Raw genomic sequence first — 16,975 nt, 5'->3', positions numbered from 1 at the left:
GAGAAGGGATCAGACTGCTATCATAATCTTTTATTCTACTCGAGTGATTTAAGCAGAGGCTGATAATCATAAAACTAAATACTGACACTGATCCTGATGTAATATGTTAACATATTTGGACTGAATGTGTTGCTGAAGACGTTTGATTTGCCAGCTGGGTAATGGGAAATACACTGCAGCATGAAAGGTGGCGTAAATATTGTCAGCTAGCATATGGGCATGTAGGAGTCGTGCTGTGCTTCATCCTGTGTTTCTGGACACCATTATCCTGTTCTGTGGGTTGCTAATTGTACCATAGGAATGAGTGCCTCGAAACCCCGGGTGCCTGTGGGAGGCCTAAAATGTGTCGGATTGGAGATGTGCTGTAAACAAGTGGATAAACGGCTGTTCAATTGAAAAACAAGGTTGGTCAAGCTTTTTTACTAGCAGAGTAAAAAAAAAAAAAAAAAAAGGATGGCGTAACCATCATTATCTACAGTAAAACAGTCCTCATAAGAGACTGAATCTGTGTGTACGGTGCTCCGAGGCATACTTTAATTGTACAGGAGCAGTCAAACTTCGGTGGAAGCTACCAATTTTTGACTTCTCTCATCCAATTTTCTTAAAAATAATGAGAGCAACGCCTGGGTGTAGTACCGACTTGGTCGAGTATGCCTGCGAGTGGCATACACAAGTTTCAACTGAATATCCACGCTGACAGTATGCATCAGTTAGTGAATAAGCAATGCCACGCTGAGTAAAGAAATGTTGATTCGCCTAAATGAGAGCAATATTTTTGCAATATTAAGTCCTGCAAATGGTTAAATGGTTGAATTTCGGTATTTAGTTCATGCTGCTCAGATTTTATCACGACCTTCTAGACTGACAGTTCAATTTCCACAGACATTATAGCAACATTTCAATACATGGCTGACTTATCTTTACTCATTTTAAACAAATTTAAAGTACATAATGCAAAGCGTGTACTTCTCAGCTGTCTTATCTAGTGAAAAACAAACATACTGACTCATGATATTAACATTAATAACTCATTATCACGCAGAGCAGTGGGTCTGTGATAAGAATAAAACAGTTTAAAATCATAACTACAAAAAGATTTGATAAAGACCTTCACAGATGCATCACTTCTATCAGCTTCTGAGTAAAACAGCCCTCACTGTTTAAAAAAAGGACAAAAGAATACATTTTCCTATGCATGTAATCTAATAGTTGCTAAAAGATTTGCTGGCTGCCGTCCTTTACGACAAAAAAGGGGGGAACAAGATGAATGTGATGAAAGAATATGAGTGGTTCTAAGCCTGAGAGGCACTCGCCCAAATCTCCCTGCACGCCGCTTTGCTTTCTCTGCGGTGATTTTTCAAACCACCTTTCAAAAAGAGCAGACCTTTTCTTTAGACGCTGGAAAACTTGAGGAGAGCAAGTCCTGTGCTTGGAAGTTTGGCTCGGAATAAAAAAAAAAATTAATGTTGCAGAAAGATTAAAAATAGTGATTTCTTCAACCTTGAGCATGCTTTTTAAATAATGGAAAAGACAGATATTACATCAGGGGTTCGATGTAGCAAACTGGAATTTTTTTTTTTTTTTTTTTTTTTGCATCGTTACTGACTGGTGTCGTTCTGTGTGTTAATGTGAATGTGTTAATCAGAATATACATGTATGTGTGTTTGTGTGTCAGCCCTGTGATAGACTGGCCACCTGTCCAAAGTGTACCCCATTTCACCCACTATGTGCTGGGATTGTCTCCAGCCCCCCTGCGCGGGACAAGCAGTTTAGAGAACAGATGGATAGATGGATTTTGGCATTGTAAAAATTTATTAAAAAGGTGAGTTTTTACACTTTAAAAAGAGGAGACGAGGGCTACAATGCAATGACTCCACTGAATATGTACGTCGTTCTCTTGTGGAATAGAGCCAGCTCTCGACTCACGTGAGGATTCGTGCGCCGCGCTGACACGCTTTTGATCGGCCGCGGCCTTCCGATCGCTCGGCTCTACGCTCGACATCAAGCTGGCCGGTTTTTGATTTCTGACATATTTGCTGGCTCGCTTTTCCAGAAACCTGCGCTGCTGAGCGCTGACAATCTGTCTGGCCATTTGTGTGCCACTTCGCCACATTCATTTGCATTCTATTAGTTATAGTGTTGCAGTATTCTACAAAATGAATCTATGAATTATTATAAATGTTGGCAAAGGATGGAAAATTCTCTTATTAATGCAACCAGTGACCATATGTCTGAAAAAGTTACAGAAACTGCACAAAAAAAAACATAAAACAGTTAAAGGCCAATCATGTTCAATGGGATTTTCTAATATTAAATTCATTTCTTCAGTGCTCGTGTATCGCCGCAATGCCTGATCATGTTTCACAAGGAAATGTACATGACAGTTTCTTCGTGGTCAAAATTATGTGACTGCAGCTAAAATGGCTGAATACAATGATGCCGTTATGAAGCACTGACTGCTGTTACTCCTTGAGACTGCAATGGTTACAGAGCTGCTGTAATGTTTTATGATGAGATCTGGCTGCCAATACCTTTAACAGCACAATTGTGTCCACCCACCCTTGAACAAAACCTCTTGATCTTCACAACCGTCTTGTTCTTGGCACAATAACTGCTCTTATAAAGCCATGACAGCGACGCTACCGGCGTCGACTTCACTGGCAAATATTCTTACATATTTGGAAGGAGATGCGTGATTCCTAATTGAATAATCCTCATGAATATCCAGTGACAGTTGGTTATAGAAAACAACACCTGATTGAGCGTCTGAGTCAGACTACATTAATTCATAAAAGATCCTGTCGCAAAAAGGCAGCGACGACAACAACATTGGCTGAGAGGAATGTGGCACAGCAACACAGCACACGAAGAAATGAGGTCACGTTATCCCATCTGGAGGAGAGGACAGAGGCAGGTTAGTACTAAGAGAGAGAGGCAGACCCACTCTCTAAATATTTAATGAGTTTCCGCACAGTTGGCCTTTTCCAGCCCTTGCCTTTTGCAAAACAATAGCCATTATATTCCCAGTCTGGTTATCATATACGCACGAGGAGCTCCGAAAAAGCACATCAAAAGATCATGCATCACAAAAAAACATAGCTTTTATTTTCCGTGCCGAACTGTGACCCAGGCCGGTACAAATCTGTGACTTTACTGTTTCACAGGATTGAAAATGATCTCACGAGTTTAATCGATCAACAGCTGCAAGTTTTAAGTGTATTCATGTGACTACCGGCAATGTGCACATCATTTTGCCCGTTTTTTTATCAAAATGGCAATGACAAGCTATTGTTCTATTGTTTCAAGTGCTCCCACCCATTTCCTCTAATACCATGACTAAAAGAGTCTGTGCCTTAATTTAATTCTCTGTTGTGTTCATTTAATCCTCACAAGATACTTGTCAGCGGTTGCTGTAACAGGGATGCGTCAGCGAACCTTGACTAATCTTTTATGACAAACTGAGAAAACTGCACACTGACATTTCATAACATGCATATTTAATATATGAAACAAAGACCATATGGTGATTTGTAACCTTTGATTGTTTGATCTGGCCTCACGCAGTGAAAATAACTTCTGTCCATTAATTCCAGATGCTTCAATAAGACAACAGAAAGCTAAAAAGGTAGCCCCCCTACTAAGTGATTCAGCAGCGCCGCAACAATATATATACGCCTGCCTCACGCTGCAGATATATAGCCATGTGGGCAAATTAAAATGTATTTTTTCAGTCAGGCAAACATGCACACTAAGGTCAACCTCACAGACTCATTTCCTTAAAGTGGCTACAATCAATAATTTTTTATTACAATGGATCAAATGGCTATGTGAAATGTGGAAGGAGCTGTGGTGATGAAGCCACAGAAAAATAACCACCTGACTAAGCAGTTCCTCTCAGCTCTACGAAGCTTTTTTTAGCATCTTTCAGCTCGTTGTTTTGGTTTTTTGTCCTGCAACTTTACAGTTTCGGTTCATTCTCTCAGCTCTCATCGGCATCGTCTTCGTCAACAACAGGCAGGTGTTTTCAGTGAAAAAAAGCTCTAAAAACCCACTGCAAGATACCTGCCCAACACCTAACAGCAGACATGCAAAGTTAGCAATTAGCTGGTGAACGCAGTGGAGCATTTCAGCAGCGAAAGAACCAGATATTTCCCTTAAACCAAAAATAAAGCTAAAAGGAGAGTAAATATTGGACTTGCATTCATCAGGTGGTGGTTTGCAAACAAGTTGCAGCTACGTCAACTTTATAGGGTGATAATATGTCAACAGTGTTTTTACAGCTTGTTACCATAAAATCAGTTATAGCAGGTGTTAAGGGAGTTTTTCAAGGCAACTATTTACCTAAATTTAAAAAGTCACTTAGTTCTTCACTGTCTACATAGAAACATGTTCCAACACACCCAGACCAACACTGTGCCAGTGTGCCACACTGAATAATACAGCCGACATACAGCACTGAGCTTGAGCATAAGTTACACCTTCAAACACGGCCTGTGACACCTCCTGCATTCTGCCTAGATAACAGCAGGGATGTCTTTTCAAGGGATGAGAAGAAAAATCCAATATTACATCTGTTTTGTGGCTTTATGTAGGGACTGTATGTCAACTCCCTTCCTCATTTTTGAATTGCACCCCTTGAAAAGAAAGGTCACCGCTTTCAACACACTCCCTATGCACGGAGGCGTACAAACTTACACACACACACACACACACACACACACACACACACACACACACACACACACACACACACACACACACACACACACACACACACACACACACACACATAAAGTTTTGGAGATTAAAATAAGTTGCTGAGCCAGCTTAATATCAATACATAACCTGAGAGGAGTAATCACTTGTTGTGGAAATGATGCAATCTTCTGGGCTGATCTACGGTAAAGGTCAAATCATGCAGGACAAAAAAAAAAAAAAAAAAACGCAGGAATGAGTGGAAGGCTAACTCTGGGACCTTACCTGTAGTTCCCAGTGTTTTGTAGAACCGGTACTCTAAATGCAACTGTGGTGCCCTCGACTTCACTGGTTCCTACACAGAAGAGACACCAAAACCAGTACACAGTTAATGACAACGACTTCAACTAACATAACTTCTTAAAGTGAAAGTGAAAATGAAGAAGAAGAAGAAAAGAGGAAAAAGGAATTACATTCATGTGGAAATTTATTTAAAGGGCTGCATTGTCAACAACAATTTTGATGACTCATTTCACACCCGAGGGTATATACAAAACATGCCTTCCCATGAAATTTGGGTGGAACCAGGAAACTTCACTGATCTTCCACTTGCAGGACTACAAGTTAACTGACTCTTGCAGCTCTAACATAGTCAGAGATGTGTGTTTGGGTAGCAGTTTGCACCAACGTCAACAGCAGCTCTTTCTACTGCCAATATATCAAATATATTAATCATGTCCCGTCACCTAGGATTAAAAACCACGTTCCTCCCATGTTTGTCCTCCACCAACTACTCCGTAAGAGAAGATGATGGACTCTTACGTTATCAGTCATCCTAAAAGAGCCACCATCAGTCTTCATTTTGCATGTTTTGTTCCACCTATTTATATATAATATTTCACAACACTACACTCAACTTACACATCTCATTTTGTGCAGTAAAATGTAAAAATGTAAGTAAGTTTGATATAGATTACTAAGTAGACAATTAAAATTAATTGAAAATAACAATTATAATTTTTAAAAAATAAAAAAAATCAGAAAACTGACCTGGGTACGAGCTAAAGTTACACTACCAGATTTTGTGCGAGTGCCCCATAGTGCCGCCGAATCTAAGGTTTCCACTTCACTGATGCTTTCAAACTCAACACACATCTAAGTGAATCATTTCTTAATCATATAAAAGCACTACATCAGTGTCAGCGCGCCATACAGTGGCGTATATATAGCTGAAAACTACTTGGCTTGGTGAGCTTAATACTTTGATACTGTGGCAATTTACAACTCTCTAGTGAGCAATAATAAAGGCATGAGTCAGGAGTCATGATTTCCAGTCCAGCGGCCACTGGAAAGACACACCTAGCCAAGTATCCTCACTGTATAACAAAACACCCTACTGTACCACTTCAGCACAACCAGAACAATGAACTAAAATGTCGGGTTATGTTTCATCCTCGAATATTCAAATGGATATTATAAAACATGCAATTTGTGTCAAAATGAATCATAATAACCTTTTGCCTGATGCAGCAGCTTTCCTGTCTAACACAACAGTCGACAAACAGTCTAATATTAGTACACTTTGCTGCATATCTACAATCAAGAATAGAAGCTGCATCATTAGGTATAGGTGTTTACCTCTTTATAGGAATGGAATTAACAATTTCAGTTTCTCTTTATTACCTCTTTGTTTAAAAAGAAACAATCATAAAACAATCAACCCTTTCTAATGAAGTGATGTTGCTCAGGTAGACTCATGTTAAATTTTGCCTTAATACCGATATCATAGATCCTGAATTAAAATGTCAGCTCCACTTTACAGACTGAAACAGGTGACTGTGGTATCTGCAGAAGTGAGGTGCACTTACCAGTTTAATAGCTACATACTCGTTGGTGTAGAGATTTTTACCTGAATAAGAAAGGAAAAGAATAGCATACATTAGATACTTTTTTTTAAGATGAACTACACCACTTAAAAAACGTACCCCGTGGAGTTATTGACCACCAGTAGTGCTACAAACAATATTTCTTACACATGTGTCCGCATTTTGTTTGGATCAAGCACAAACACAAACACATGGCTGAGGTGATTCACAACACATTCACATCCCGCCTATTGGTTTCATGCTATTCTGCTGAACAACAGCTGCCGACAGTAAGGCTCAAAGAAACGTAGCAATGTGCCAACAAAAGGCAGTGACGAAGAAGAAGAAGTAGTTAACATGGATGTAGACAATGCAGGATTAGAAATATATCAAAAATTGCAAATGTTTTATGAGAAATGAGATGTGTGTTACAGCGAGAAACACTTTGTTTACAAGAAAACTCCACAGGGCACCTTTCAGGCTTTACAAAAATCTGCCAGGGAATGTGAAACTTTGTAAGTGATGACACAAGTTTTTATTTACATTTCCTGCAAACTCTGTAAAGCTTAACACAGAACCATTAAGAGCTGCTACAAGTCCTTAATATTGCTTTATATCTTGAACCATTTAACACAAGTTTTAAATGCAACTCACCAAGCTTCAATTCACCAAAGTTTCCACAGCCGATCTTCTTGCCCACACGAAAATTTGGCCCCACCATGAGAACCCCAGAGGAGCTAGAGGAACCCGACGGTCGGGACGAGTGTCCGCTGCGGCTTCCCTGGGAAACTTTAGTGCTCCTAGCGGGTCGCTCGCCATATTTATCTCTCTGTTGATCCATGGTGTGAGCAGCACAGGTCAGCAAGTGCCTGGAGTGATGTACGAAAAGGCCTCCTGGGCCGGGCCCACCACAGCCACAGCCCTGGTCACTGGCGGTGCCTGAACGGCACAGTCACTTTCATGAGACAAAAGCTGTTAAGGCTAACAGACACTCCTTCCCGTCCTCGCCCTGGCACCTCTAACACTTGTTGTACAGGCTGATCTCTGGCTTCAACATTTGTCACAGGAAGGAAGAAGGTGGAAGACCTGTAACAAAGCAGCAAATAACAAAGAGATAAGACATTAAGCATCCACAAAGACCATCCCATATGTAGCGCAGTTCCCACAGATTGTCTCCCATGTTAATCCCCTTCTCATAAAAATCACAAAAAATAATGTTAGGTTTATAAATCCAACTATGACACGTAGGCTAATCTTTTCAGGGAGCTTTTTCTCAAAATGCTTCAACTGTACAAATATCTTATTAGCTCTTACAAACATAAAAAACACTGAACAAGAAATCAAATAAAAATACTTAAAACATTCACATTATAATTCCACTGCAGGGGATCTGATATTACCTTAGTCACTTTGATAATGATAAAACACTACTACTGCCTCCAGAAACACTGGCATAGCAGACACATGGCAAGTTGAAACAGTTCTGAATTTGAAGACATTTTAGATACTTCTACATTTTAAAAAAAACATGCCTTGCTCACCCAAGTGGTGAATATAGCAAACACAATAAAGTAGAAAGATTTGAACTGAATTGGGAATAAAATATTTGGTAATGATCATTTAAAATGCACTTTGAGTTATCAGATCAGCTTAGAACATCCCTAAAACTACCCAGACAACACCTGCTTTATTGCAGGGTACATGTAGCTATGCTTCATTAAATTATAGCTATATAGGAACTTTGTCCTATTTGACTCATCCAAACTACTTAGGACCAGCAGGCAGCCACAGTGCAGCGCCCAGTGACCAACTCCCGCTCCGAGGCCCAGTGCCTTGGTGGAGCAAAAAATGGAAATACACTGTCATTTAAGTTTTCATTATTGTTAATATTACTTGATGAAAGGTGTAATAAAAACAAACTGCATCTGAGTTCATTTGAGGGTTTATGGTAGGTCATATACTGCACAGACAGTGGGCATGATGGGGTGGCTAGAGGGGACTCATTTTCACTGGGTGAACTGGTTAATTACCACAATTAGACGTTGCATCTTAAGAATTTGAATCGTGAGAACTTGCCAATTTTTATTTAAATTTCATAGGTTTTTCATATCAAAAAGGAAAAAAAAACCAGAACCACCCAGTCATCAGTGATGACTAGTTTTTCCACTGGTATCTTAACAATGATTATTTTCAAAATTATAACCATAAAGTTGCAAGATTTACTGATCAAGATGAGCAAGATCATGAGTCATATTCACTGTTTGAAAAACAATCACTGTTTACAGGTAGATAACGCCAGATGAGGACAGGATTGGCTCGCTGTGACGACACCTTTGAGCTTAAGAGATAATCATCACGTTAACAGTCATCACAGAAAACACAGCAACCAGTCTGAGCATCAACAGAAGTCAGAGTTTCTGATCATGGAGGCATCTCCTAAGACTCTCCGTCACCCATAGCTATAGCCTAGCGGCCAATGTCGGCGGGGGATATTATGTAAACAATTATATAAAAGCTACTGTCTGCTCCCAAGGACACCAAAGATTAACTTGATGGACACTGCTTTGATTTTATCAGGTGCTCAGGAAAATCATTTTTCTGCCCAGGTGCGTGCTACCCCCCCAAACCCCCATTCCCCTATATGATGTTATAAGACATATGATGTTTATCAAGTGAGGGCCTCTTTAGGGGATTTCCTATGCTGTTAATTTCAACTGTAAATTAGGCAGAATACCAACTACTATTAGCTAATTATTCAACCAAAACAAAAACACACTCGCTTTCAATTCATGGACACCTAGTAAATGTTTTTATTTAAAAAGATCATGACTATGCTGTAATTCCTGAGCATGGAAAGGCTGCTGCTGAGAAGTATTTGTGTGTGGGCTTCCGGATGACTCATGCTCAGTATTGCCTGCACAGATCTCAACATCAAAGACAGCTAGTTTGCTCTCAAGGGCAACCGTGCACTGTTGCTATTACATAAAACCAGGAACAGAACAACATGGCCATAAAACAGGTTTGCTGTAAAGACCAATGCTGAGCTGTAACTCTTTCCATTGTGCAAATAATCATTTGTAAATTGACCATATATTAAATGCTTTTGTCTTTTCCAAATGTCTTTATAGCAAGTCGTTTTTCCTGAAGATTCTAATGAAGTTTAATATCTTCATATAAAAAGGACGAGAAGTTAATTTAGTCTAAGTTATAACCTAAGAGTTTACAACAGGGAGATCTAAATTGAAACCAGTTGCACCACACAAACTAGTTCTCATGTGGAGATGAGTTGTTACTAAACATTTACAACCACAATCTGCCAGGTGGAACTGTTGCGTTAGCTAGCTGGATGAACCAACTGATAAAGCTAACGTTAGCTTGCCAATATCCGCCCTTTTTACATGGACGAGTGAAAGAGATAATATGGAATATGGTCAACATAACACTTTAAATTTCACACATTTTACACATCAAATCTCAAATTACAAAACATTAAGCCGTTAACGTTAACAACTAAATGACCAAATAATGACGGTTAGCTTAGACTAAGCGGATATTCTCCTCTCACTGTAAATCACATAAATACTGCTATTTCTAAAACAAACATTTCTCCTGGAGTGCAGACAAAAAAAACAAAGTCATACCTACATTCACAAAGGATGGGCAGTTAAGTTTATTTTATGTTTTGGCTCCTTATTTTTGGAAGTTAAGATGTTACAGCTTATGAAGCTACAGTAGGGTTGTCCCCTGAGTCGAATCATCTGTCAGGTACCCCTCATTCGACTGAGATTCTTCAAGTCGAGCAGTCTTTTTTTTTTTTTTTTTTTGGTCAGTCAAGTCTTAAATTCCAAGTGTTTAAAGTGTTTATTTATTTATTTTTTTAATTTCATGTTTAAAGAGAAATACAGTAGCCTAATAAGTCTATCCTGTTGAATGTGAGAAGTAATTATTTCAAAAGGGGACAATGCCCTGAATTTATTTAAAATTTTCAATAATTTCTTACCAATCTTAAATAATTTCATCTGTTAATTGATTCTTGTTTAGATTTATTTATTAGTTTTTGTGTTTAAAGTGAAAAAATAAGAGCTTGATTTAAACAGAAACACATGTGCTGCCTATCTCATTGTTCTGACAAATCCATATGGTAGCGTGACGTTATGTGTCGGCAGTTCAAACATGTTTTCACAAACAGTGAAAATAACAGCAATTAAACTCAGAGAGCTAATTACTGATGTTGAATTGCAAGTACACAAAAACATTTTTGCAACAGGTGTTTCCAGGTAGAGTATGGTGTAGTATACACTGATCCATTCTTGTCACAAGATGGACAAGACGAGCAAGTTTATTATTTTTGGACATAAACCTGGTTGGAATTTCCTTTTGTGCTGTTTTACTAAACAGATTACACAATCACAGTCTGTATTTAAACATGTTGGGACATGTCTAACCTGAGGGTGAGGACTGAAAAATATTGTTTATTTTTATTTTATTATTAGGAAAACCTGTGAAATCTGATGCAATCCAATACAACAGCTCTGCCATAAATTCTACTTTTACAAAACATTTTTAGTTTTTGTTGACATTGTCAGAAATGTGATAATTTTACTTAATGGTTATTATTGAGGCCATGGTGGGTGGTGGTGGTGGTGGTGGTGGTGGTGGTGGACTGGAGTGCATTATATCAAAAAGTGTTCCTAATATTTTGCCCCCTTCATGTATGTTAATTGGGTGGATAAAATTATCACCCCAATTATCACCTTTAAGTAAAAGTAGAATTTATGGCAGAGCTGTTGTATTGGATTGCATTAGATTTGCACAAATGTTCCTAATAAAGTGCTCGCTGTGTGTATATACATTGGGTTAACAAATTTCCAGCCTTTAATTAAATAGGCCTAAGTGCTGCAAACAACATGATGTAATGAGCCCCTATGTATTATGTATCTACTTATGCATCATTTCCTCTGGTTATTGTGACATAGTCATATTTCATGTGTTGTTACATGCTCAATACTAAATATATGTAAATCTGTTAAAAATGAACCTTACTTTACGTCCTGGCGATGGTCTAGCCGGTCTATTTCCATCTCACTCACATCTTAAAGTCACAATGAAATTTTGTTACACTTGGCTTTCATCCAGCTTGCAGAAGGTGAACACGATAACACACACAAAAGGTGTAAAATGTAATGTAATCCAATATTATAGCCACATAAAACTACCACCTTTGGAGGGCTTATGATATTAAATTTTAGCTGAGTGAAGTGTTAAAATGGTTTACTCCATTGTCATTTTGAGAACATAGTAGGTGGTGAACTGAATTGTATTACTTTGTGTTGCTGTAATTGTTTTCAGTTGCTATATGTATTTAAAAAAATTACAAAATAAATATTATGGAGCTACAGCATTATATCGCACGGACATTCGGGGGTAAATTCATCTCCATCAACCACCTAATTGATAAAGGAAAGAACAAATTTAAGCAACGCACTTTACTGTAAACTGTGGAATAGAAAATGTTCTGTGGTTTATCCAAATAGCTTTTCCAGTTTGGATGTAAGGTGGGGAATCCCCGGCCTTCATCCCTGCCATGTCTCCTGATAGATTAGACGTGCTGGAGAAAACACACCTTCTGGCATCCTCTCAAAGCAATTTCCAAGAAGGAGCTATTAAAAGGATTTTATAACTTCCACTTGTCATCAGCTTACTAAACCTCTTTACTGGTTTGTTAAACAAATCTTTTTTTTTTTTTTTCATAAGAGCTAATAATAGCATGTGTTGGTAACAAATGTTGAAGTATATTGCGGGTACTGCCAGGTTTATTTTAAAATTAATTTAGCAAATATTGCATTTTGCCATTGTTCAGTTTGGTGTTTAGTCACTGTAAGCAATGAGAAGTATTGATATTGTCTAAGCTACATGATTGCCAGGAATGAGACATTTTGGAAACATGTTTACATGGAAACTGACTCTGATTTCCCATCCCTACTTCTCCAAGGTGATGTTTCAACTCTCTGATTTGGGCTGAAGAACTTGCTGGACTCAACTTGTTATGTGTTGATTTATGTTTTCTCTTTTTGTCATTTATGCATTAAAATCATAATGGTTTTGCCTCCAAGAAAATGGCAAATCTAATTTTATTGATGGACCGACCTCATAGTACAAGTAGACAAACAAAAATTCCAATAAAATGCAATAATACATTGCATATTTTGAACAATCGCACCCCTACGCCATTCTGTTCAAACAAAGCTGCCTTTCTCTACCTTGAGGAAATTCCTCTGCTTTATACTTTTGAATAAAGCTTATTCTGCAAGAACAGGACAGCCAGTAATATTAATGAAGATCCTTACAAAATCTGCATCACATCACCAATATTCTTTTAGCAGAAAATATGCATCAGACAATAATATATTATAGTTGCAATCTCGCTGAAAATGATGCAGCAGAAATATTGTATTTTTAAAAATGTATAAAAGGTGTTATGGTTTTATTTTCACAGTGCTGTTATCAAATTCCAGTTAAATGGGGATATTCTATTAAAATCTTACTACTGTCCAGTCACAGGAACAAAACCATGGCAGCAAGACAAGCAACTGTAAAGAGTGCCAAAAAGGTTTATTTGATGCTGTTTGTACCCAAAAAGAATAAACATTTCAGGAGTTCAGACATACTGATGTAATCAAAAAGATGCATAGCACTATTCACTAGCACATTTCTTCCAGCAACACACCAAGGTGGCGTTAAAATTGTATTCAAGACTTCAACAAGTATTTACAACCCAAATATTTTTGCTTGTCAAAAAGTCTTGAGGACCTGAGATACTTCTAGCTCATCATCAAAAACTACTAATCTGTTGACATCTTTTCATTTTCATAGAAACATAAAGGCTCTGAATGGAGTGATTAACCTTCAGTGGAAAGATCAGCCTGAGAGGGGGGCCTGCCAATAGTGCAGGCTCCTACTGTGGCAGCGCCAGCTAACAGCTGCCTCTCTCTCCTTAAAGCCAGCTCTTATTAACTGTAACTGGTGGGAATTCAGATTATCCATCATTTCCCTCCTCCATCAATTCATAGAGAATAACAGATGCATACACGCATGTCTGGCATGTACACCCACATCACTGACAATAGTCTCATTTTTCCCCCCTTAAGTATTCAACTCAAAAATTTTGTATCATCAACTGAAGCACATCTTACAATTTGTTAATACAATTTACAACTTATTTGAACTTAACTGAGTTAGTCTATAGTAGGAAATAAATAAGCACACATGGTAAGGGACTTGCCTTTGACTTAAGTTTTGTCCAATATATGATTAACTGCAGTGTGTTAAATGTAAGTGTAAAAAATTTCACATATCTACACAATGTATTTTAATTTGAGAAGTGGATTTACTAAAGTTAAACAGGCTTACATTTACAACTTTTGTATAAATGCCGCACAACAGTTACTTTATGTCAACCTCTGGTTTGGTGGGACATTAGATCAGCATTCATCCACTCAACTCTAGATTGTGCAGATTTGCAGCAAGTTATGTGTCAGCCAATAAAACATCAACATCAGATCTGGTTTGCACTGCTGACTAACGCATGTCAATGTGTCACTGAGTGGAAAACAAAAAATAGGAGGAAACGATTATTGTACTAGGTGAAAGGTAATAAAACAGCACCCATTTGTTCATGTGAAAACATATGCTGTCAATTCAGTAGTAAGCCTTCTAGCAGTTTAGCCAATCACAGTTTACATTGAGATACATGATAGCTATGTGCTCCTGCTGATGAGCAAGGAACATTTACATTGGGAGGTACAGTTACACTGACATCCACTCCCCTTATCTGGGCTGAGCAAAAAATCAAACTTGCACCGGTTAAAAGCTTCAATACAACTCTACCAAGGGTGACCAGGTTGAGGAGGGGGGCCTCGATAAAAAAAATCACAAATTGCACATGATTCTGTGCCATCCTGTCTGTGCATCCCTTAGCTTGCACCGACAAACAGTGACAACACTATATATGTGAGGAAGTGCTTGGTGGAGGCAGCTGGGGTTCATTTTAAGATGATCGATTCTTTGTAAGCGGGCCTCCGGTTGAATCAAAACAAGGAAACGAGTTGGCAGTTGTACGCCAACGTTGTATGAACAAAAGCCAGCCCTGGCAGCCAAACATTAGTGATATTCACATCGATTAGTGAGCGATCTAAACGTTAGCCAAGTTAGCTTTCCAGCTTGCCAAATGTAAAACCCGACTAACCAGCCGCAAAGCTAACGTTAGCCAAACATTACTTAGCGATAGTGGTTGGGCTAGCTTATAATATCATCTATGAAAAATCGAGATACTGACATTTTCATGATAAATCATAATATTTAGTTAGTTAATGGGAAGCAAATAAAGCAACCACACTCATCGCTTGGTGTTAACGCCTTAGCCAACATCTACTGATGGCTAGGTGACAGCAGGACCGAGCGCAACAAGGAAATTAGCTCCGTTAGCAACGAAAATATTAGCCAACAACCAAAAAAAAAAGCCTCCTTCCAAACGCTGGATTGCTAGCTCGCTGCAAACAAACACAACAGGCTCACCTTCGCTGTGGTTAACTCCGGACGATCCGGACACGGCTTGGGTATTTGCTCTTGGTACGTGTACACGAATGGCTGGAGCCTGATGTGAGGTTTTCGGTGTTACTTATGGTCGCTGATGTTTGACGCTAACAGCGGAGTAGCAGCTCTCTCCATTCTTCACTGCTCGCCTGCCTCCGCTGCTCGTGAAAGGTTCGAACACACCGGATGTACAAACACGGCACCGCCCGCTTCACGGCGCACACTTCCAGGTCACATTGATACAGGCTAATTAACTATTACACACACACACTATATGTTTAACTTTTCTAATAATACTTAGGTGTCAGTCTGCAACTGAGAAAAACATCCATTAGTGTTTGTCAGCAATTTAAAGGATGGGTTCACAATTTTTTTTAAGTGTCAGGTGTCCATATGTACACTGAAACAGGTATTCCTCACTAATCATTCCTCCTGTTCATACTGGCTATTAAAAGGTCCCATTCAAATGTGCTTTAAGTGTAAGTAATGGGGCTCGAAATCCACAGTGTGTCCACACAGTCATTTTGTGCAAAAATGCATTAAAAAGTTTATTTGAGGCTTAGATGAGGCTTCAGCAGTCTGACTTAGTCATATCAAGTGGATATCTGCCACATTTACAAACTTTCTTTAGCATAAAATTCCCTCTTTGTGTTTCCCTGTTGAGCTGCTGTGGAAGTATAATTTCAAAAAGGGGGATTTATGCACTAAAAAGACTGTAGCATTGAAAGATATCTATTTGATTTGACTTATTTGGATAACTGAAACTCCATATTACCTTCAGATAAACTTTTACATACAGAAGGAGGATTGTGGATTTTGTCCCCCATCACTTACATTATAAATGCATTATGAAGGGATCCAGTATGAACTGGAGGAATGATTATGGGAAGAAAAAGCTATTTCAATGTTCATTTGGGCACCTGACTGTTGTTTTAAGGCAGACTTGAAAAAATGTATTTTAACCTTGCGCCAGGTTTTCTGTATGTCAGTTACTTTGTGGTAATTTGATTAAACACAACTTAATTAGGAAAATGCACAATGTGAGCACAAAATAATAAAGGTGTTATAGGTAGATTTTAATCTATGTTAATGGTTTCATTACATTTGTATTTTTTTTGTGTGTGCATTTGTCTCCAATTGCTTTTACTGTACACATTTGTTGTCTTATCAGCTTATCAGTTATCTGTAAAGCACTTTGAATTGCGCTAACCTGTACAAAAGGTACTATACAAATAAAGTTTGTTTGGTTAATTGATTTTAAAACAGGTCCCCTCCACCAGAGTACACAATGATGCAGCACCCAAGTGATAGTGGACTTTAGTGGTGCAAAATCCCAAACAACTTTACAAGTGATAAAATTACCATAAAGCAACAAACCAGGGACTTTTAGGAGCCTCTGGGGACAGTGCCAGCTTGGCCTTGATACTAAGAAAGATTGCTGATGGCTGAAAAAGACCATTTAACAAGAGCTGAAGAGCAAACTTTTGCCCCACGGCCCTCTTGACAGCTTAGCCATAAACAAACCTTTACTATTTACCATGTATGGATTCCTACATATGGGCCTATTGGGCACAGTCCCAGGGGTATAAGGGGTCCCAAACCATTACTTACATGACTTATTGAGAAGTTAAAGAGCTCAATACTAGCTTAAATTTTGAGTATCGGCCCTTACTCACTTGATTTCATTGAACACTTTACAGTTACAGTTAACCTAAAAAGTGAAAAAGGCACAAAATAACCTCATAATCCCGTCATCCTACTGACCAGAAGTAGGAGATTCCAACAATCAGAATCTAATAAAAACATGAAAACAGTGCACAAAC

At 38.5% G+C, this 16,975-nt stretch overlaps 1 protein-coding gene across 4 annotated transcripts in view; it reads right to left on the bottom strand.

Moving 5' to 3' along the window:
• Positions 1–15,354, bottom strand: part of csnk1g1 (casein kinase 1, gamma 1) — a 35,093-nt gene extending 19,739 nt beyond the window's left edge. For 2 of the 4 annotated variants that reach the window (XR_006403901.1, XM_044354957.1), the window contains exons 1-4: positions 15,135–15,354; positions 7,215–7,646; positions 6,564–6,604; positions 4,981–5,050 (exon numbers count right to left, since the gene is read on the bottom strand). Coding sequence is in view for 3 of the 4 variants with exons in the window: in XM_044354957.1 (XP_044210892.1) it covers positions 4,981–5,050; positions 6,564–6,604; positions 7,215–7,401 (298 nt within the window). In the remaining variant the exon portion in view is untranslated. The remainder of the gene's footprint in view (positions 1–4,980; positions 5,051–6,563; positions 6,605–7,214; positions 7,647–15,134) is intronic. The other 2 variants (XM_044354968.1, XM_044354976.1) reach the window with 2 other exon arrangements.
• Positions 15,355–16,975: the final 1,621 nt, after the last annotated feature.

Source organism: Thunnus albacares, chromosome 1 (genome assembly GCF_914725855.1).
Source record: "Thunnus albacares chromosome 1, fThuAlb1.1, whole genome shotgun sequence".
NCBI lineage: Eukaryota > Metazoa > Chordata > Actinopteri > Scombriformes > Scombridae > Thunnus > Thunnus albacares.
The sequence above is the reverse complement of the archived record's forward strand: the minus strand, read 5'-3'. Positions and strand labels throughout refer to the sequence as shown.